At 54.1% G+C, this 20630-nt stretch overlaps 1 protein-coding gene across 5 annotated transcripts in view; it reads left to right on the top strand.

Moving 5' to 3' along the window:
• The window catches only part of auts2a (activator of transcription and developmental regulator AUTS2 a), a 354802-nt gene that overhangs the window by 94187 nt on the left and 239985 nt on the right, over positions 1-20630 (top strand). The window contains exon 1 of one of the 5 annotated variants that reach the window (XM_035433317.1): positions 8677-8918. The exons of 3 other annotated variants lie outside the window; for them this stretch is intronic. In XM_035433317.1, the coding sequence (XP_035289208.1) occupies positions 8871-8918 (48 nt within the window). In that variant the 5' untranslated portion in view covers positions 8677-8870. Of the gene's footprint in view, positions 1-8676; positions 8919-20630 lie in introns of those variants that run through there. One more of the 5 variants, XM_035433316.1, reaches the window with a different exon arrangement.

Consider the following 20630-nt stretch of genomic DNA (forward strand, 5'->3'; position numbering starts at 1 on the left):
AGTAAACAGCACAGCCTGATGATGGTGTTCTGTTGGGAAGGGCGTATTGGCCATTGGAGGTGTTTTAGCCAACAGGGTTTTACTCTGTAAGAGAGCAGTAAGAACCCTGTGCTGTTGTTTACTGGGCCTAAGCCGGTTTCCAGTTTGATTTCCCGCAGCCTACTCTGGCTCACTGGCCCCGGACTGCAGCACACATATGGTGTGGGTTATATGTGCCTGGAGGTGACTTGAGTCTTTTCACGGAGCGAAACACCAGACCGGCAGGGTGTGTGGGTGTTATCGCATATCGGCAGATCGCATCGTTACCTCAAGTCGCTGTTGTTTATGTGTGTGTGCGTGTGTCTGTGTGAGAGAGTGTGAGTGTGTGTCTGTGAGACAGTGTCTGTGTGTGCATGTGTTCATATGTTCTTGCATGCGCATGTATGTGCGTTTGCACATTTGCATGTGCGCAGTTATGGAGGCATTCCAGCCCGGAGAGGAAGCCGCCGTCCCAGAGAGGAAGCCGCCGTCCCGGGCGCTGTGTTCACTGGGACCGGGCCGAGCGGCGCTCTCCCCGTTCCCGCCGCGCGACCTCCAGCAGCCGCTGATTAATGTCCCTCTCGGGGCGGGGGGGAAATCGGCTGTCCCGCGCCGTGTTGTGACTGCGCCGATTGACCCCCCCCCAGCCCCCCCTCCCCCCCAGACCTGGCCCACAAACCGGCCCGGACTGTAATTCACTTCCCTGCTGTCCCAGCTCAGGGACCTCAGAGTTGCAGGCGTTTTTTTTAGTTTTTTTTTTTAAGGCGGATTTATGCCGGAGCGCTCCAGGAATGCGGAGACTCCTCCGGCCCGTCGAGCGCGGCCCTGCCGGGGGGAGGACCTTGGCCGGCGGGTGCGCGAGTTCCCCTTAACCGTTTTAACCGCCTCTCAGCAGCTGGAGCGTAAAACAACCCAGCAGCACCAGCGCAGCGCCGTTCAGAGCGCTGAGGTACAGAAGCCCTGAGGAGTGGGGCTGGGAGGCCTTTATAGAAGCATGAGGCTCCGCCCCCCCCAGCACAGGTAGGGCGGCTTGCGTCCAATCAGGACATTTGGAGGATGTCCCTTCTATGGAAGTCTAGAAAGGGTAACTCATTCTCTCTGTTTTACTCTGTTTTAATTTTTTTTGAGAGAAAAATCATCGGACTGAAATCGCAAAACAATGGGAGGTGAACTTCAAGGAATCCCCAGTGTTCCTCTCTCACCAGTGGCTGGCTGTGTGTGTTTTAGGAGTTTAGTTCTCGGTGCGAACTCTCTTAATTTATCACCCCCACGCGCTCCCCCCCTCCCCCCCCCCAGCTCTGAGTCACAGCGGGCTTTGTGGAATTGGACAAAAGGTCCGTTTCCCTGAACCGTGGACCCGCGCCGGGCCTTATTCTCTCCCCTTTAGCGTGCGGCGGCTGGGGGATTCTGGGCCGTTTCTGCTCTGACCCGTGAGCGCAGGGAAAGGGCTGGAATGCGCTGCAGGCCCTCAGCGGGGGGGGGGGGGGGGGTGCAGGGGATGGGGGGGTAGTGAATTCAGGGGTGCTTAATGCAGATGGTGTGGGGAGGTGAAGCGGAAGCTGGGTTCTGAGTCGTTCTTCAGCTGGAATCGGGGGTAGAGTTATGCAGTGCCTGTGTCACACACTCGCTGATTGTTCGGCTATAAAGCATGGCACCATATCTCTCTCTCTCTCTCTCTCTCTCTCTTTCTCTCCAGCTATAAAGCATGGCACCATATCTCTCTCTCTCTCTCCCTCTCTTTCTCTCCAGCTATAAAGCATGGCACCATATCTCTCTCTCTCTCTCCCTCTCTTTCTCTCCAGCTATAAAGCATGGCACCATATCTCTCTCTCTCCCCCGCTCTCTTACTCTCTCCCTCTCTTTCTCTCCAGCTATAAAGCATAGCACCATATTCCTCTCTCTATCTCTCTCTCCAGCTATAATGCATGCTACCATATCTTCCTCTCGCTCTTTCTTTCTCTCTCTCTTAGTCTCTCTCTCTCCCTCTCTCCCTCTCCCTCTATCTCTCTCTGTCTTTCTTTCTCCAGCTATAAAGCATGGCACCATATCTCCCTCTCTCTCCTTCTTTCTCTCTCTCTCAGTCTCTATCTCTCCCTCTCTCCCTCTCTCCCTTTATCTCTCTCTGTCTTTCTCTCTCTCTCCAGCTATAAAGCATGGCACTACAGTATCTCTCTCTCAGTCTCTCCCCCCTCTCTCTCTCAGTCACTCTTGCTCTCCCTCTCCCCCTCTCTCTCCCCCCCTCTCTCCCTCTCTCTCTCCCCCCTCCCTCCCTCCCCAGGTGAATTCCTCCTCTGCTCTGGTAGTGATTTGTGCGGGGTGGTGGACACGCGAGGCTCCGGCGGTCTCTTCATGTCGGGGCCAGCTCCGCTCCGCTCCGCTCCGCTCTGCGCTCTCCCACTTCCTGCCGGCGCCATTGTGTTTCGCTCCCTCATCTGCGAGCAATTACCCGCACGTTTATCTCCTTCCTGCTCTCATCCGATCCGCCGCTCGCAAAGAGGCAGAGAGCGGCCGGGGCGGGCGAGCGAGAGAGGGGCCCGGGTCGGGGGCGGCGGGCGAGCGAGCGAGCGTGGGAAGGCCAGGTCGCTGAGCACCGCTGTTTCGGGAACCGCCAGAGCCGCCGCCGTCACGGGTCTGGGGGTGCTGCTCCTCTGAGTCTCCGGCCCGTTTCTAGAAAGTTCTCTTCCGCTGTTGGGCCCTTCTGTGGGTCACTGGGGGGATTTGCTTGGTGTTGCTTTGTAACTGGAGGGGAAACCTTCCCTGAAATGGCTGCTGGTGATTGTCAGCAGTCAGTCTTTCAACCCCTTCCTATTTTTTATTTAAATAGCAACTGACAGTTGTGGAGTTCACCATCGTTTCCACAAGAACAACAAGCTTTTTTTTTACAGCCAGGTTGCCATGTTTTATTCAGACTGGCTTTCAATCAGCAGAATCAAAATGGAAAAGCGATCATTCTGAGCGTATTAGTTTTGAAGACCGTGAGGTGCTGTACTGGCGGACGCTGTGTTTGGAGCCGTATGTGTGTGGTTGAGCCGCAGTGTAATTGCAGCATTGCTGCACTCCTGACAGCTGGAGTCCTCCTCCTCAGTGACACTGTCGTGCCCCGGGGGGAGGGGGTGGGGGGGGTGGGGTTATAAAGTGCAAATCTCGCCCCTGACAGGCCTTCCTAAGGGGGGGGGGTGTTATTGGGCAAACAGAAGCAACTCCCTTGTCGCTTCCGGAAACATCCCCCGGACAGAGCGAAGACAGAGATCATCACCGTCACCCGCGCCCCTCTCTCTCCCCCTCCCCCTCCCCACCCCACCCCGGTCGCGTCTGTCCGTCAAACGGACGGGCGCCATTACCCCGGACAGCGCGGCTCCCGGTTGTCACGGCGAGGCCTGATAGCGTCTGTCACAGAGGCCAGGGAGTCTGTGTCTGACCCCGCAGCACTCTGGTAGCCTGCTGCTCTCTGTAGCCCCTCTCTGTGGACTGCCCCTGTGATGTCACTGATGTCACCACGGAAACCGAATATGAGGCTTCAGAGGGACTAAGCAGCTCCTGTCCCTCGGTCTCACTTTCCCTGACATGCCTTTACAGGAGCTTTTTTTTGTTTGTTTGTTTGTTTTCTTTTTTTTAGGGAACCTCAGCTCTTTCTTCCCCCATGGAGCAAATTCGCAGGAGATATTCTGTTTTGGTGGGTGTACTAAAATGGCTTCAAAATAAAATGATGTGAATCTCATTTCAACTTTGAGTGGGAGGCAGGAACAAGCGGGAATTTTATTTAGGTTTTTTTTTTGAGGGGGGGGGAGACGCCAACAGTACCACCCAATACACCATGATAATGTTGGGGGTGGACCAGTTTTTTTTTGTGGTAGGGGGTCTGCATCCATGTTCACATCCAGCCCTCAGTTCGAATGCGTCTTTTTGCTGGCTTTATAATCCTCTGCGAGGTTACGCTTTATGCAGCTCAGGCAGGCGTGACAGAGCAGAGAGATCAGGTGGCAGTGACAGGCCACGGCTCGAGTGGCAGCGTTAGCAGAGACGGGGAGAGAATCGACGCCTCAGCGTGACAGAGTGCGTAACGCTGTGTGTCAGCGCGTCACCTTTACCGCCACATCCTGACACCCGCCGAGGAGGGGGGCGGGGCTACCCGCGCTCCCAGAACCCTCCGAATCTGAGCCGGAGCGCCCTGTCAGACCGTCAGCGTTAATCCTCCCGCGCGCAGGTGTGCTGTACGGCTTTGTCTCGCTCGGTCTGCGGCGAGAAGCGGATCTGAGCCAGACGATCCCCAGCCGTCTCCGGGGGGGGGGGGGGGGGGGGGCTGAAGCGTCCCGGCGACGGCGCACGCCCGTCCCGACCGCGTCACGCCGCGATTCGACGCCGCTTTTCCCCCGGCCCGTGAAGCCGCGCCCGTCCTCTTTAGCGTCCTCAGACAGGTGAAGGCCGTGGAGCTCAGAGGGAATCCGTAACAACTGCGAATGTTCGACGACGCGTTTGGCGAATATCCCCGATTCACTCCTCCGCTTCTCCCTGCTTTTCGGGTTGGGTCACGTGAGCGTCGTGCGTCCGTCGGCGAGCCCCGTGAGCCCCCCGGAGCGCTAAAAGATTAAAGGAGCGCTAAGAGAGTTTAGGAAGCGACGGGCAAGTTTGCGTGAAGGGTTTTTTCCTCTTTCATTTCGATTCTTCGTACTCTTTGGCGGTTTCTTGGAAAATTGCAAACAGGCCGAGCCTCGCGGACTTCGCGGGATCGGGAGCGCGCGGGTGCCGCGGAGACCGAGGCCGACGCCCAATCCGCAGTGGGGTGGGGGGGGGGGGGGGGGATGGTCTCACAAGCACCTCCAAACTGCCAGACTTCTTCACTGTTTGTAAACCGTTCTGTTCTGTGGCAGATTAATTGGAGGTGGTTTGGAATGGGGGAGGGGGAGGGGGGGGGGGTTGTCCTCACCCCACCCAGCTGATTAATTCAGCGGTCATCTGCTCAGAACGCGAAGGCGGCATCGCTGCACCACCGATGAACATTCCCCCCAAACGGAATCTTAATGATGGGATTTCGTTGCGCTCCGTGTCTAATTGTTGCTCCTGGATCCTGAAGCACTTGATGATCTTTAATACCTTGCATGATCTTTAACATGTTACTGCTGTTCTGGGGTGGGGTGCTGATCAGTGTTGATTATACGCATGGCCTGTGGTGAGGGGGCGGGGGGGGTAACAAACGGATCATTCCGCACAGAGGCCGTGTGACGAACGTGCCTCCCCCTGCTCTCGTCCCTGCCCGTCGTGTTTGTTTACCAGCGCTGTGGATGCTGCACTGATTCGGCTCCTCTGACGGCGGCCATCTTGCTCCCCCCCCCCGGCGTAAGGCTAGCATCGCGGCGCTCACGCTCCTCTGAGTTCAGAGAGGCCACTCGAATTAGGGCCCGGGCCCTTTAGTTCTGTTCCAGCGCACACAGCCCCGCTCGCTACAGTGACAGCCCAGCCGTTCCCCTTCTGCGGGGACGCCCGCAACCCAGCAGTCAGTCTGTGTGTCCTCTGCCCGGTCTCAGTGCACACACACACTGTCGATTTCATTATATAACTCCGTCACGGAGCTGGCCGTAGGGTAAATGTGTGTGTGTGTGTGTGTGTGTGCGCGTATGTGTTCGTGTGTGTGTGTGTGTGTGCGTGTATTTATATGTGTGTGCGTCTGTACTTGTGTGTGCATGTGTGTGTGTGTGCGCGTGCGTGTGTATGTGCATGTCTGTGTGTTTTTGTGTATTTATGTGTGTGTGCGTGTGGGTGTGTGTATGTGTGTTTGCATGCGTTTGTGTATGTGTGTATTTACGTGTGTGTGCATGTGTCTACCCGTGTGTGTGTGTGTGTGTGGGTGCGAGTATGTGTGTGTTTGCATGCGTTTGTGTATGTGCGTATTTATGTGTGTGTGTGTGTATGTGTGTTTGTATGCGTTTGTGTATGTGTGTATTTATATGTGTGTGCATGCCTCTACCCGTGTGTGTGTGTGTGCGGGTGTGTGTATGTGTGTTTGTATGCGTTTGTGTATGTGTGTATTTACGTGCGTGTGTGCGAGCCAGCTGTCACTTAGCATCGCACCCCTGCACACAGCCTGTACACAGGACTGCATTGTAATTACAGACTGTGCTGAGTTGGGCCCTTTTTCCCAACAGCTCAGCCGTGCCCCGACTCTCACTGCTGTTTGTTTCCCTTTCCTCCTGTATATGTATTCACAGCTGACCTTGGACTGCCAAACACTGTTTATTCATCTGTAAATACCAAACTACGTTAGAGACCCGTGCTGCTGTCATTAGCCTTTTTGGATTCTTTTTTCTCTCTCTCTGTCCCAAAAAAAAAAAAAGAGGGAGAGAGAGAGAGAGTCAGTTCGGGGGGCGATTGATCTTGGCACCGGGGAGGAAGATAGGGTGGCTTTCTGAAAACACGAGCGTCCCGAGCTTCTTGCTGTTCGTTTTCCTTAGAGTCTGCGGCCACCGGCTCTGTTACCGGCTGGTAATACATCCGTACCGTTTGGTCTCTGCCGCCTCGTTTATAAAGACATTTCACGTCACCGGTTTGCAAAGCTGAGTGGAATTTGCGTTAGATAAACTCTCGGTTCTCTCCTGTAATGAAGGTCATCTGTAGGCTTAGTCTGGTAATAATGTTTTAGCAGTAATATCTCGTAGCTCGTATATGATTTTCCCTCCCTCTAGGGGCCTCCTTGAATGTGCCAATCTATTCAGAAATGCCCGTGGCAAACAAAAGTGTTTAAAAGTACAAAGATGGTCATTAAAACTTCAAGAACATTGGGTCCCTCTCAGCAGTTGGTAATTGGTGGCGCTGCTTCTCTTGCTCGTTGCTCAAGCTCTGTTTAATGCCATTGACCAGGGGTGGGGATAATCATACGTTGCGCATTAGCCATTTGTTATGTCGTGTTTATTAAAAAACGTTATTAAGAAATCCAGTGTCTCGCTGCTATGTGCTCCCAGGATAGACTTCCTGGGTGAGGGTGTCCTGTCACCCAAATTTGGGTAACTCTCCGCGGGCTGCGAGGCCTGTTATAGTTGCCGTTGGTTACCTCCAAAGCCGTGAGTGACAGGGTTGTATACAGACGCAGTGTGTGTGTGATGTCTCAGAGACCGCGTGTGCCAATTAGACTTGCAGAATGTAAGCAGAAACACAGGGTGGCCTTCTCTCTCTCTCTCTCTCTCTCTCTGTCTGTCTGTCTCTCCCCCTCTTTCTCCCTCTGCAGTTCACGGTCCACTTTGTCCTATTGTTTTCCCAGAGAACAAGATGGCCGCACGTTGGGAGTTTCTCAGTGAGGGTCGTGTACTTTAGCTGAGGAAAGACACTGCCTTTCCATTAACCAGATGGATGCTTGTCTCCCACGTTGACTAAATTAACTGACATCTGGTCAAATTAAAATAACTGTGCCTTGTCAAGCAGTACAGAAGCAATAATCATGTACTCCTTGAGAACACTGAGGCAATATGTATATAATAGCTGCATCTTTCAGGGAAATAAGTGGGCGCTGCTATGATTCAGACCCTTTTTCCTATGCCTGTTTTATCAAATCCCTCCTTAACTGGAAGCTACGGCCATCTTTGCAAGTACAAGTACAATTGTAGTATTTGTAGTGTACTTATGTATCCTGCAATTTTGTCAAGGATTCATGGTTTTGTATATATGTAAGAGTGAAAAATCTTTCCCCTGAAGTGTTCCATTTGAGCTATGCACTTTTATACACTGTCGGATAGACGTGGCCACACACTCAAAATGTATTTTATTTTGTGTGTGTGTGTTAGCATGGCTTTCAAACCCCTTTAGTTGGGCCTGTGATGCTGGTCTGAACAGTAGGGTGCCACCTGCCCGCTGTGTCTGTCCATGAGCTCTCTGGTCCGGGGGGGTTATGGGATTCGGGGGGTGGTGGGGGAGCGGGGGAGCAGTAGTGTGCAGGGATAGGAGTGTTCTGCGTGTCGGTGGTAATGTTTATCCAGGTGTTAATGTGCGTCTGCGGGGAGCGTGTTACTCACAGGAAGGCTTTTATTCGGTGCGTGGCAGGAAAGAGGCGTCGAGAGGGAAGTCTGAGCTTACGGCAGGAGGGAGAGGAGGAGATGGATTGAGAAGAAAGAGAGAGAGAGGCGGAAATTGAGACACGCACAGGAAAAAGAGGGAGAGAGAGGGGGAAGAGACAGAGGGAGAGACAGACAGCAGAGAGAGTGAGAGAGAGAGAGCAAGAGAGAGAGAGAGGAAGTAACACTGTGATGGAGACAGAGATGGAAAGTGTTAGAGGCAATGAGAGAGACTAAGAGGGATAGAGGGACAGTGAGAGGGAGAGAAACACTAACAAGAGAGAGGCAGAGATAGGGAGATGAAAAGTGAATGAGAGAGAGACACGGAGTGGGGATAAACACTAACAGGAGAGAGAGAGAGATATTGAGACCAAGAGGGAAAGAGAGAGTGAGAGAGAGAGGAAAAAGGAGGGAAACTGGGAGGGAGAGAGGAGGCTGGCGCTGGGGATGCTGCCAGCTCTGTAGCCAGCCTCTCTTGGCTTACTGACATGTGCCATTTGTGATGAACACAGCTGAAGCCCATTTGAGGAATTCTTCTGTCAGCCTGCCAAGCTTCCTGCACCGCAAGGCACACCAGAGCGAGAGAGGGAGGGAGCGAGAGAGAGCGGGAGAGGGAGGGAGGTAGAGAGGGAGAGAGAGCCTGCGAGGAGGTTAAAGAGAGGGAAAGAGAAGCTACAGCGTTAGCGAGCTCGGAAGCTTTTATTATTTTCCCCGTTCTCCATTCGGTTCGGCTCCGGTCCGGTCCGGTCCCTCCAGAAAGCCTCGGTATCCCGAATTCCTGCCGTCGACCGCGCGCGGGCTCAGGGGGAGGACAGGATGATCAAATCGAGCTGGTTCTATGTCAAGTTCAAGTACAATGAGAAGGTAGGTCAGCGCTCTGTTTGTTTTTCCTTTCTTCCTCTTCCCTCCTTTAGTAGCCCGTCCTTCTGCCAAAGCAAACCTCCAGTAAAACTGTTGGCTGTCAGCTTTTGTATCAACAACCGAGGAGCTTAAATAGGATTAATATATTAATATAACTAATATATTAATATTAGCGGTGGTTTGATGCTGTGGAATACATATATATATGCAGCAGTTATGTCATTGATTAATGCCGTTTGCCTTTTTAGACCGTGTTTAGTATGCGTGTGTTGAAAGATACGCTGTCCTGTAATCGGTTAGTGTATCATTAGCGATGTTTGATATCAGACCTTTCAGTTCTAGATGTTGGTATTCAGTATCTTCTTTTAAACGGGTCTATGCCCCATCGTTGATTTGATATCAATTAGCAATTGACATACAAGTGCATTCTGTGCTGTTGATGCCTTATATTTATAATGGTTCTTTATTATTATATTTAAATGATACAGTGTGCACATCCCACAGTTATGTCCTGGGGCCATTTTGAAGAGGCTGGGTGGTGCGTCCAGTGAGGACAGGGTCAGGGTTCACATCAGGCCAGCTGGGCACTCGGGGGTGGGGGGGTGGGGGGGTGGGGGTGCTGTTCTCTCCGTTCTGTCCCAGTTCTGTCGCTATTCTGCATCTGTCCCGGGTTTGTCCTGCTTCAGTCCACAGTCCTCCACTTTTTAAGAGCAGAGAGAGGAGCGGAGGCGCCTGTCCAGGTGTCCTGTTTGGCCACCTGACAAATGAGCCCTCTTCCTCTCTGCACTCCATGCAGCACACCTACCCCAGCACTCCATACAGCACACCTACCCCAGCACTCCATACAGCACACCTACCCCAGCACTCCATACAGCACACCTACCCCACACTCCATACAGCACACCTAGCCCTACACTCCATACAGCACACCTACCCCAGCACTCCATACAGCACACCTACCCCAGCACTCCATACAGCACACCTACCCCACACTCCATACAGCACACCTACCCCAGCACTCCATACAGCACACCTAGCCCTACACTCCATACAGCACACCTACCCCTACACTCCATACAGCACACCTACCTCTACACTCCATACAGCACACCTACCCCAGCACTCCACACTGCACACCTACCCCACACTCCATACAGCACTCCTACCCCAGCACTCCATACAGCACACCTAGCCCTACACTCCATACAGCATACCTACCCCAGCACTCCACACTGCACACCTACCCCAGCACTCCACACTGCACACCTACCCCACACTCCATACAGCACACCTACCCCTACACTCCACACTGCACACCTACCCCAGCACTCCACACTGCACACCTACCCCACACTCCATACAGCACACCTACCCCACACTCCATACAGCACACCTACCCCAGCACACCATACAGCACACCTACCCCACACTCCATACAGCACACCTACCCCAGCACTCCATACAGCACACCTACCCCTACACTCCATACAGCACACCTACCCCAGCACTCCATACAGCACACCTACCCCTACACTCCATACAGCACACCTACCCCTACACTCCATACAGCACACCTACCCCTGCACACCATACAGCACACCTACCCCAGCACTCCACACTGCACACCTACCCCTACACTCCATACAGCACACCTACCCCAGCACTCCATACAGCACACCTACCCCACACTCCATACAGCACACCTACCCCAGCACTCCACACTGCACACCTACCCCAGCACTCCATACAGCACACCTACCCCAGCACTCCATACAGCACACCTACCCCAGCACTCCACACTGCACACCTACCCCACACTCCATACAGCACTCCTACCCCAGCACTCCATACAGCACACCTAGCCCTACACTCCATACAGCATACCTACCCCTACACTCCATACAACACACCTACCCCTACACTCCATACAGCACACCTACCCTGCACTCCATACAGCACACCTAGCCCTACACTCCATACAGCACACCTACCCCAGCACTCCATACAGCACACCTAGCCCTACACTCCATACAGCACACCTACCCCTACACTCCATACAGCACACCTATCCCTACACTCCATACAGCACACCTACCTCTACACTCCATACAGCACACCTACCCCTACACTCCATACAGCACACCTACCCTACACTCCATACAGCACACCTACCCCAGCACTCCATACAACACACCTACCCCTACACTCTATACAGCACACCTACCATACACTCCATACAGCACACCTACCCTACACTCCATACAGCACACCTACCCCTACACTCCATACAGCACACCTACCCCTACACTCCATACAGCACACCTACCCTACACTCCATACAGCACACCTACCCCTACACTCCATACAGCACACCTACCCCTACACTCCATACAGCACACCTACCCTGCACTCCATACAGCACACCTACTCTATACAGCACACCTACTCCTGCACTCATTCCTAATTCAAGGCTTGCTGGAGCTCCAGTCGCTGGTGCTGACACTGATAGGTCAGGTGCTCTAAAACAAAGGGCCAGAGTGAGAGAGGACTGGAAAACGGCCGGACAACAACAGTGACTCGACAGTGATAATGACAGCAATGCCAAAGATACAACAACGACAATGACTCCACAGTGACAATGACAATGACAGCAATGACAACACAACAACAACAATGACGCAATGACGACAGTTACTCTACAATGACAATGACAGCAATGGCCATGATACCACGACAATGATGCAACAACTACAAATACTCAGCAGTGACGATGACACAAGAACGACAACAATGTCACTAGAACAACAATGACATGACAGTGACACACAAACAACAACGACACGGCTACAATGACAACACGATGACACTGACGATGAAAACGAGTGTGTGGCCGGGGCGCTGGCACGGCCTGGGTCCGGGCGCCGGGCACGGAGCACGCGGCAGATGGCGGGTTTTCAGGCCGCCGGGCGAGCTCTCCCTCGAGCCGCGGGCAGCGATCGCCAGCCCCCCCCCCCCCCGCCGCCCCTCGTCTCACCCTCACCTCACACCTGCTTTAACACCTGAGCGCTGCACCGTGGGGAGCGGGGAGAGAGCGCTGCGTTCGCCGAGCCAAAACGGCGAGGCTCAGAGGAGATCAGCCCGCAGGAAGCAGGGTGCGGCAGCAGGTGTGTTCATCCGATCAGCAGGTGTTGGTCAGACCGAACACTGGGGTGCTAATGGTGAGATCTACACCCGCTCCACCTGCAGGTCTTTACATCCCCGTCGAAACCAGGTGGCCGTCTCTGATTTAGTGCATCCATGTTGGAATTTCTGTTCCCCTACCTCGTTACATGTGCTTGTTTCTTTGATTTTTTAAAATATATTTTTCTGTCTCATATCACTATGTATTTTTTAAGAAGTAGCTGTAGTTCTTGTGGCTAGTGTTAATTCAGTTGGCGAGGTGCCTGGTGCAGTTTCGCGCGCCTCGTGTCTGAGAGCTGAACGTGGTGGCCCTCGCTGTCTGGTTGTCTCGCCTCTACGGTTTCACTCCCACCCCCCCCACCCCCACCCCCCCCACCCCACCCCACATCTGATCCGCGAGCCGAGTCCACTTTCGCCCTCCTGTGCCGTGTGGCAGCACCTGGGTATTCTCAGGTCTGGTGACGGGAGATTTAAGTTTTAATGCAGCCCTGATACTGTATCTCCACAGCTCCCCCCCCCCCCCTCCCCCTTCACCACCGCGACAGTCGCTGCCGCCGCCGCCATCACCTCCTCTCCTCCCGGCTGAATGTAATGAGACAGCTCTGGGAGGTGTTGCCTGGGTGCGGATGGTGTTAGCCCGTGAAAGCTGAGAGCGGAGCGTGGGCGGAGAGGGGACTGTCGCGCCGCCCGCCCGCCTGCCTGCCGAAACGCAGAGACGTGCCACCGGTCAGCCGTTAAACAGACACCCCTCCTCCCCTCTCAGTGCGTCACAGGGGTCATGACCTCTGGGCGGTGGGGGCTCCGCCCACTTTCCGCTCTGAGTGTCAGCTGTGTTCCACAGTTTGGTCTGGTTGCCTCTGTGGTTGGGCAAATTATTTCTGCTTGTTCCCGCACAGCCCCCCCCATAAAGGTACTCTGTCAATGTGCCAGTGAAGGGGGGGGGGGCACCTCACAATATGCAGTACTGCCCTGCTGTGGTATGGCATTGTAGAAAATTAATAAATGTTGAAGAGGTAAATGCCACTAATATGAAGTGACTGTTGAAGGGTTATATTTCTCTATCCCTGCAGTTACCAGCATCAGCTGGCTTTGTGTCCTGTAAAACAATGTAAACATATACCATAAGAACCAGGTTGTTCATATTGAAGAAAGGAGTGTGGATGTGGAAGTGATACGCTTGCAGGTTTTATTAACTTCTATGCGAGGGGTTCTTTTAAAACTGCATGCAGAATTAAGAGAATTTGGACGTTATTATTAGAGAGATGAACTGAGGACACGTCCGGTAATGACAGGAATTCTGAAAACAGACAGCAGAGATGTCCGCGGTCAAAATAATGCGGTTTGCCTCCCCCAAAGTCCCCGCCGGTCTGACAGAAACGAGAGGACGCGTGACAGGGCACATGATTGCCCGTGGCAGCCGCGACATTTCCTTATCCAGGTGTGAATTATTTAATTGTTTCCCCGAGCGTTTCCTTGGTTACGCGGCCCTTTTTCGCCGCGTAACCAAGGCGTCCAATCGGGGAGCAGTCAGTATTAATGAAGGCCCCGGCCGCACCCGTCCCCTCGACACCGATGCGATTCTCATGAAAATTGATTTCATTCTTCGCCGCTCCTAAAAGGGAGGAAGAGGAGGAGGGGAGGAAGAGGAGGAGGAGAGGAGAGGAGAGGAGAGGAGAGGAGGGGAGGGCGGGGGGGTTGATGGCCGCTCTTTTTTTTCCGCCGTCCTTAGCTGAGCGCTGGTGTTTGATTGACAGGGCAGTTCTCGGTCCAGCGCTAAAAGGAACGACCTTAAACAGAGGTTTAGCGTTGGCGGTTGGGGGGGGGGGGGGGGTTGCTGGTTCACGTCCCTGACTTTGACATGAGCTGTTGAGATGAGCGCGCTCCAGTTCCGCTCGTGGCTGGAGGGCAGGAGCTGGTGAGGGAGGGGGGGGGGGGGCCTACCCCCTATTTGCAGGCAGCTGCCCCCGCAGTGGGGGCCTGCTATCACGCAGCGGGGGGGTAATATTTCCCCTGCATACATGCATACATACCTCCTCTGCTCTTTCGCAAGCAGAATATATTGTTTTTGTCTGCAAATCGTACTTTTTTTGGGTTTGGTTTTGTGTTCTGTCATACATCACAGTTTTCAGTATTAGAGGTGCATCCTCAAGGAAACCGAACATAACCACTGACACCTGATTGAGGTGTTGTAAGCATTTGAAATGTATGTCTTTAGAACTTTGACTTTTGGTAATAATAAACTGCAACATTTTTGAAGTTTTTTTTTTTTTTTAAATTAGCTTTAAAAATGAGCATTTATTTTTAATTGAGTAGTTTCACATTTAAAAGGAAAGCGCGTATGAGGTTTAATCGGAAAGGAAAGCGCGTATGAGGCTTAATCGGCTTGTTTCTCAGGCCTGGCGTGGGCTCCGCTGCGGCGCAGGTTCGCTCCGGTTTGGCCCGTGGGCCGCCGGTGCTCATGGGAGGCGAGGCGCGGCAGCGCTGGGCTCACACAGAGCCGCTTGGGTGCCAGGGCGTCGCCAGCTTCGGGCTCCCTGTCGATCCCTTCCGTTTGCACGTCCAGGTGGAAGCTTTCAAACGAGAGTCGCCTCGCCATGGCAACGGCCAAGGTCGATTGCATTATGTCAAGTTGCGATTATATATATTTTTTTTTTTGGTCCATAAGGGAATTATAACTGGCCTGATTTTTTTTTTTTTGTCACCTTGGGCCCTGTCAAGACAATGTAGATCAGGGCTGCCAGACCCTGTTCCTGGAAGGTTTTCACTCCAATCTACTGTCCTGTAGGTTTTCACTCCAGCCCTAACGAAACGGACCTCATTCAACAGCTAGAGATCTCGTTGAGCTGCTAATTAGTGGAGCGAGATGTGCCAAATTAGGGTTGAAATGAAAACCTGCAGGATGGAAGATCTCCCAGAACAGGGCTGGGCAGCCCTGATATAAACCATTGCCCACCCCCCCCACCCCACACCCCAACTCTCATCATGTCCAACAAGCCTGTCCGCCTTCGACCAGCCTGTCGCAGTTGCTTTAAAAAAGAAGTGATTTCAGTGACACTGGTAATTAGGTCATTCCACTCCGCCGCAGCCGTCCTCGTCCTCGCCGTTGGAATGTGCCGGAATCTGCCGTTCTGGCTCAGCGGCGAATCAGACAGTGAATGGAGGTGGACTCCGTTCTGATGAGAGGGCCGTTATGTAATGAAGCTCGCAACCGCTGAGCAGGAGTGGGCGGGACTCGGTGGGTGGTCCCCACCCCCCCCCCCACCCCCCCAGGGCATCTTCTTCCCTTTTTTTGTGTAAGAGGAGTGCCTCTTCTGTCCTTTTGTGCGTGTGAGCAGTTGGAGGGCCGCTGTGGTGCTCCCGCACGGAGAGCCGCCCTGGACCGGGGAGAGGATGTTCGGCGGCTGCTGGAAGCGCAGAGATAAGAGGCGTCTCGCGGCGCGCGCTGGCGGGCCGTGGCTGCTAGCATCTGCGGCTCCGGGGCTGCTAACAGTCCCGGGCTCCGTGCCCCTCGCCCCCCCTCCCCCAAACCACCCACCCCCCACCACCCCCACCCCCCCCAGCCCGTCTGTGGGCCCCGTAGAGTTTTAACGGCTCGCTACAGTTCAGCCGATGTTTTACGATCCCGGGGAAGAGGAACACAAAGGCCTGGTTATTATACAGACAGCGGGAACAAAAGGGCCTCATGTGCAGGAGTTATGGGGGCTGGCGCTGGACGCGGATGTTGGCAGTAAAAGAGTTTTTCTTTCTCCTTTTTTTTTTTGTTGGCGGTTCTGTGCTTGGCAGAATTTAATGAGAGTTTATTGGAGGTCTTTAGCTGCAGCCAGTTTGCATTATTTCTGCTTAAAGCTGGAGTGGTAAGAAGCTTACACAACTTTCGACCCCCCCCTACACCCCCCCACCCCGCCTCACCCCCCGACTGCGGTCGAGCGCGGCGCTTAGCGGAATGCGCTTTGGGACGCGTTCGCGTTCTCGAGCAGCGCGCGGCGGCTTTTCGAGAGGGATTACCCACAAATCCCAAACTCCAGATGTTCAAAAGGCCGTTCGCGGGGAGAGAGCCGCGTGCGTTTCCCCCGGAAACATCTGTCGAGCGAAGGCCCTCGCCTGCTCTTCGGGAGATTAAAGCACGCGCCGCGGTGAGCGGGAGGGGGGGGGGGGGTTTGGGGTTTGGGGGTGGGGGGGGGGGGGGAGGGGACGCTTACCTGGGTTCACAGGTGCCCCCCACGCCGTGCGTGTGATCCCCCCGTCTTTAAACCAAACGGGCGGGGGCTGAGGAGGGGAGGCTGTTATCTGACAGATGCTGGAAGCTGAGCTGGGGACGCGCGAGAGGCATTTCGCGGTTCTGGCGGCGTTGTTTTCGCCGGGCCCGCATCCACGCCGGTTATCTCTGGCCGTCGAAGGAAACAGCCGGCCTGTCCTGTTTCATGTCCAAGCGTGAGGCTTGTGATTCTGTTTTTTTGGGGGGGGGGAGGGTGGCAGGCGGGGGGTGGGTCAGGTGGCTCGTCCTACTAAAGCGCTGGCATTCGGCGTCAGGCTGTGCCCCACGGCCTGGAACCGGATCTTGGCCGTGCCGGTGATTGGCCACAGTGTGATTGGCTGCAGTGTGATTGGCCATGCCGGTGATTGGCTGCAGTGTGATTGGCCGCAGTGTCATTGGCCACAGCTTTAGCCGGAGAGGCGGGCCTTTATTTGGCCTGAAGGCCTCGTCTCGTGGCCCCAGAGTGACTCCCCCAGCCACCTAGCACCGAGAAACACTGAAAACTGAGCAATGGCTGCTGGTATATGCGGTATATGAGGAGTACAAGCTGATGTCAGACACATAGTCTTTATTACATCATTTCCTCCCTGGTGACCGGCTAACACACCTATATTAGCTAACTTAGCTGAAGGTTCTTTGCCTTCTCTCATCCAGTGTTTCATCAGCAGTGTCTGCCAGTTCAAGCTGAAAACCCTTTAATGACATGCAACATTAGCTATCCGTCGTTCCCTCCTTTTAAAAATGGCTTCTTTTTTCGTTTCGCACGTCTTCCGCGGTGATTATTCGTCAAACGGAGATGTTCTTAAGGGAAAGGCGTCGCCCGCGGGGCGGAGGTGTGAGGCGGGGGTTGTGACCCCGGCCCGCTGTGTCTTGCGCGAGGCAGGAGTGTAATTTCATGCTCAGTATCCCTCGGTCGTTCCTTAAAGCCCCCCCGCCCGCCGGCCTTGTCTGGGGGAACGGCTGTCGAGCCCTGGGTTTGGAATGGCGGGTGTGTTGGTAAATGAAGGGGGAGAGGCCCTGGCGGCGGGGCTGGCGGCGGCTGCGGCCCGCGCTAACGTGCTACATCGTAAACACGGCCGCCGCGCTCGTAACGCGGCTGCGGGTCTGTCCCGTCATGGCCGGCGGTCTGAGTCTGGAATCGGCGAGCGGCGGCGTTCAGGAGCGCGTTGGGCTCTCCCTTTCGACGACACCCCCCGCCAGAGAAGCCGCCGGGAGCGACTCTCGCCGAGTTTTAACCTGAAACGACCCCTCGGTCTTCTCCTAGTCACAGTTCATTACATTTTACATTTAAGTTTTCTTTCTTTTCTTTTTTTTCTTCCACTCGGTACAGCGCTGCACTAAAATCCTTTCGCTGTCAAGCGCGGCATACATTTATTCATAAGGCCAGGTGAGGGCTCTATTTTCCCCTCCGCGTCTCGGAACAATGTACCCATTCAGGGCCGTTTGTTCAGCGAAACGCGACTTCCGCGTAAACTCGATATTAAACATTTTTTCGTGTTCGCCGCGGTTCTGCTACCGGCTGCAAAAAGAGCTTTTTCAAGTTTATTTTTTTCCTTTTTTTTTTTTTTTTTTAAAGTTCACAGCCATTATCCCGAAATTCCCCAGGGAACGCCGAGGCCCGTCAGTGGCCGGGCTGGGTTCTCGCGCGGAGCGGTGCGGAGCGGGGGGCTCCGGTTTCCCGTCCCCCCCTCCCCAGCGACCGGTCGCCTGGATGGTTCCCATAGTTTGGGTGGCTTCTGACCCGCGGTGGGCCAGCTCCGTACCCGCTCACTCAATAAGGGCTCTGTTAGAGGGGGTCTGGACAGCAGGGAACCTATCGCAGCCTGGCGGGGGGAATCAGAGCTGGGGGGGGGGACTGCTGGAGATTGTGCAGCGATGGATCACATGAGTCCAGTCTCACAGAGGTGGAAGGGGGAAGGGGGGGGGGGGCACAATGGGGTTTTGTTTCAATTGAAGCTCTTATAATTGTCTGGAAAAGGCCAGGCTTTGGTGGAATTGTTTTCAGGACAATTCCTTGGCTCCCCCCCCTCCCCACCTCTGAGAAAGGTCTGGCAGGGGTATTGTGGCCGGCCTTGCAGTAGTTTAGTGGTAATGGGCTCTGCAGTATTGGGTTATTTGGTAGCAGTGTTGGAGCTAGTGAGTTCTGTGGTAGCAGTATTGGAGGTAGTTGGCTCTGTGGTAGCAGTATTGGAGGTAGTTGGCTCTGTGGTAGCAGTATTGGAGGTAGCGGGCTCTGTGGTAGCAGTATTGGAGGTAGCGGGCTCTGTGGTAGTAGTATTGGAGCTAGTGAGTTCTGTGGTAGCAGTATTGGAGGTAGCGGGCTCTGTGGTAGCAGTATTGGAGCTAGTGAGTTCTGTGGTAGCAGTATTGGAGGTAGCGGGCTCTGTGGTAGCAGTATTGGAGGTAGCGGGCTCTGTGGTAGCAGTATTGGAGGTAGTGGGCTCTGTGGTAGCAGTATTGGAGGTAGCGGGCTCTGTGGTAGCAGTATTGGAGCTAGTGAGTTCTGTGGTAGCAGTATTGGAGGTAGCGGGCTCTGTGGTAGCAGTATTGGAGGTAGCGGGCTCTGTGGTAGCAGTATTGGAGGTAGTGGGCTCTGTGGTAGCAGTATTGGAGGTAGTTGGCTCTGTGGTAGCAGTATTGGAGGTAGCCTGTTGTGTGGTATCGGGCTCTACAGTAGCGGGATTCGCGGTAGCCTGTTGTGTGGTATCGGGCTCTACAGTAGCGGGATTCGCGGTAGCCTGTTGTGTGGTATCGGGCTCTAAAGTAGCGGGATTCGCGGTAGCGGGCTGTGCTCGCGCACTGCGGGAAGATGCTCGCACGTCGCTCGCAACCCTCCGAGAAACGCTAAGCCACTTTGAGCTTTACCGCCGCGGCGCTAACAGGCAGGCTAAGCGCTACTTGTGATTCATGGCTTCAAACCCTGAGTGGGTGGCCTGGGGGGACGGGGGGGGGGGGGGTGTAGGTCATACTGGGGTACGCAGCTCAGAACTTTCCTCAAAGAAGAAGAGCGGGGAGGGGGGGGAGGGGGGGAGGGGGGGGTATATCAAAGAGAGGCCGCCATCTGTCTGAGCGAGAGAAAACAGCTGGTGCAGGAGACGCAAGATGTCAGACCAGAGACTGACAAGATGGGGACTGACAGGAAGCAGCTTTCCTCCCTTCCTGTCGGAGCGGAGGAAGCGGACCCTCCGCGCCGCGATGCATCCGAACATCCAGATGCTGCCCCGCCGCTCGCATTTGCATGTTTTTGTAGCCGCCGCCGCCGCCTCGCGTCGGAAACGGTCCCCGTGGCGCACAGACGGACGGGCAATCTGCAGCACCGGCTTTCGCCCCCCCCCCCCAACCCCCCCCCCCCCCGCCAAAGCAAGTCATTTCCAAGTCCTTTATTTGTGCAGATGTTTGAATATTTTTCGTGTGTCTTTTCTCTTTTTGGCAGCCTCCACTCGCCCGCATTTGCACACTTCTCTTCTTCTGTGCAAATAATCAGCTTAGCCGATTCTCTGTTTTCCACCGGCTGGACGGCGATCCAAACCCAAACTACGGCCATTTTGTTTCTTCGTAATTCGAACCTGCTTGTGGCCCCCCCTGTGGCGCCCTCACGAAAGCCGTGCTTCCTCTCAAATACTTCTCTCAAATAATTCACCGAACCAAACTCCCGAAGGGCTTCCTGACACACGACCTGATATTAATAGAAGTTCAACATCTGCAGGGCTTGTTTTTCTTTTTTTTTTGTTAATGGTGTCTCACGCACTGTCGACTTGATGTTAGCTGAGTTAGTGGATCTAAAACAATAAACTGATGATGTCGGCCTAGTTTTTAGAGAAAATGGCTGTTCAAATCCTGTAGGCCATTTAGATTCCGTGTTCTTCAGCAATGCACTGCAAGCCTGTTTTGTGCATCCATAGTTTCTCGGTTATTCTAACTGCACACCGTGAATTCTGTAGGAGTAAGTGCGGTTGATCAGCTGTTCTCTAGGACTTTATGTACCGGTGCTTAAGGGCCTGGCCAGAACAGGTGGGCACATTTTGCAGTGGCTTAAAAGCAGTTTGTCCTTAGCGTAGTGATGTGTGTAACTGTGTGCGCGCGCACGTGTGCATATGTGCGTCCGTGTGTGTGTATCAGTGTGTGTGTGCACATGTTTGTGTGCGTCCGTCCGTGTGTGAGTACATGTGTGTACATGTGTACACGCCTTGTTTGATTGTTTGATCTTTTAAAACTCTTCGCTCTGATTGGCTGATGTGAGGAGGAGAGCTGTTAATAAGGCGTGATGACGGTCAGTGTAA

This window comes from Anguilla anguilla, chromosome 9 (genome assembly GCF_013347855.1).
Source record: "Anguilla anguilla isolate fAngAng1 chromosome 9, fAngAng1.pri, whole genome shotgun sequence".
NCBI classification, from domain to species: Eukaryota; Metazoa; Chordata; class Actinopteri; order Anguilliformes; family Anguillidae; genus Anguilla; species Anguilla anguilla.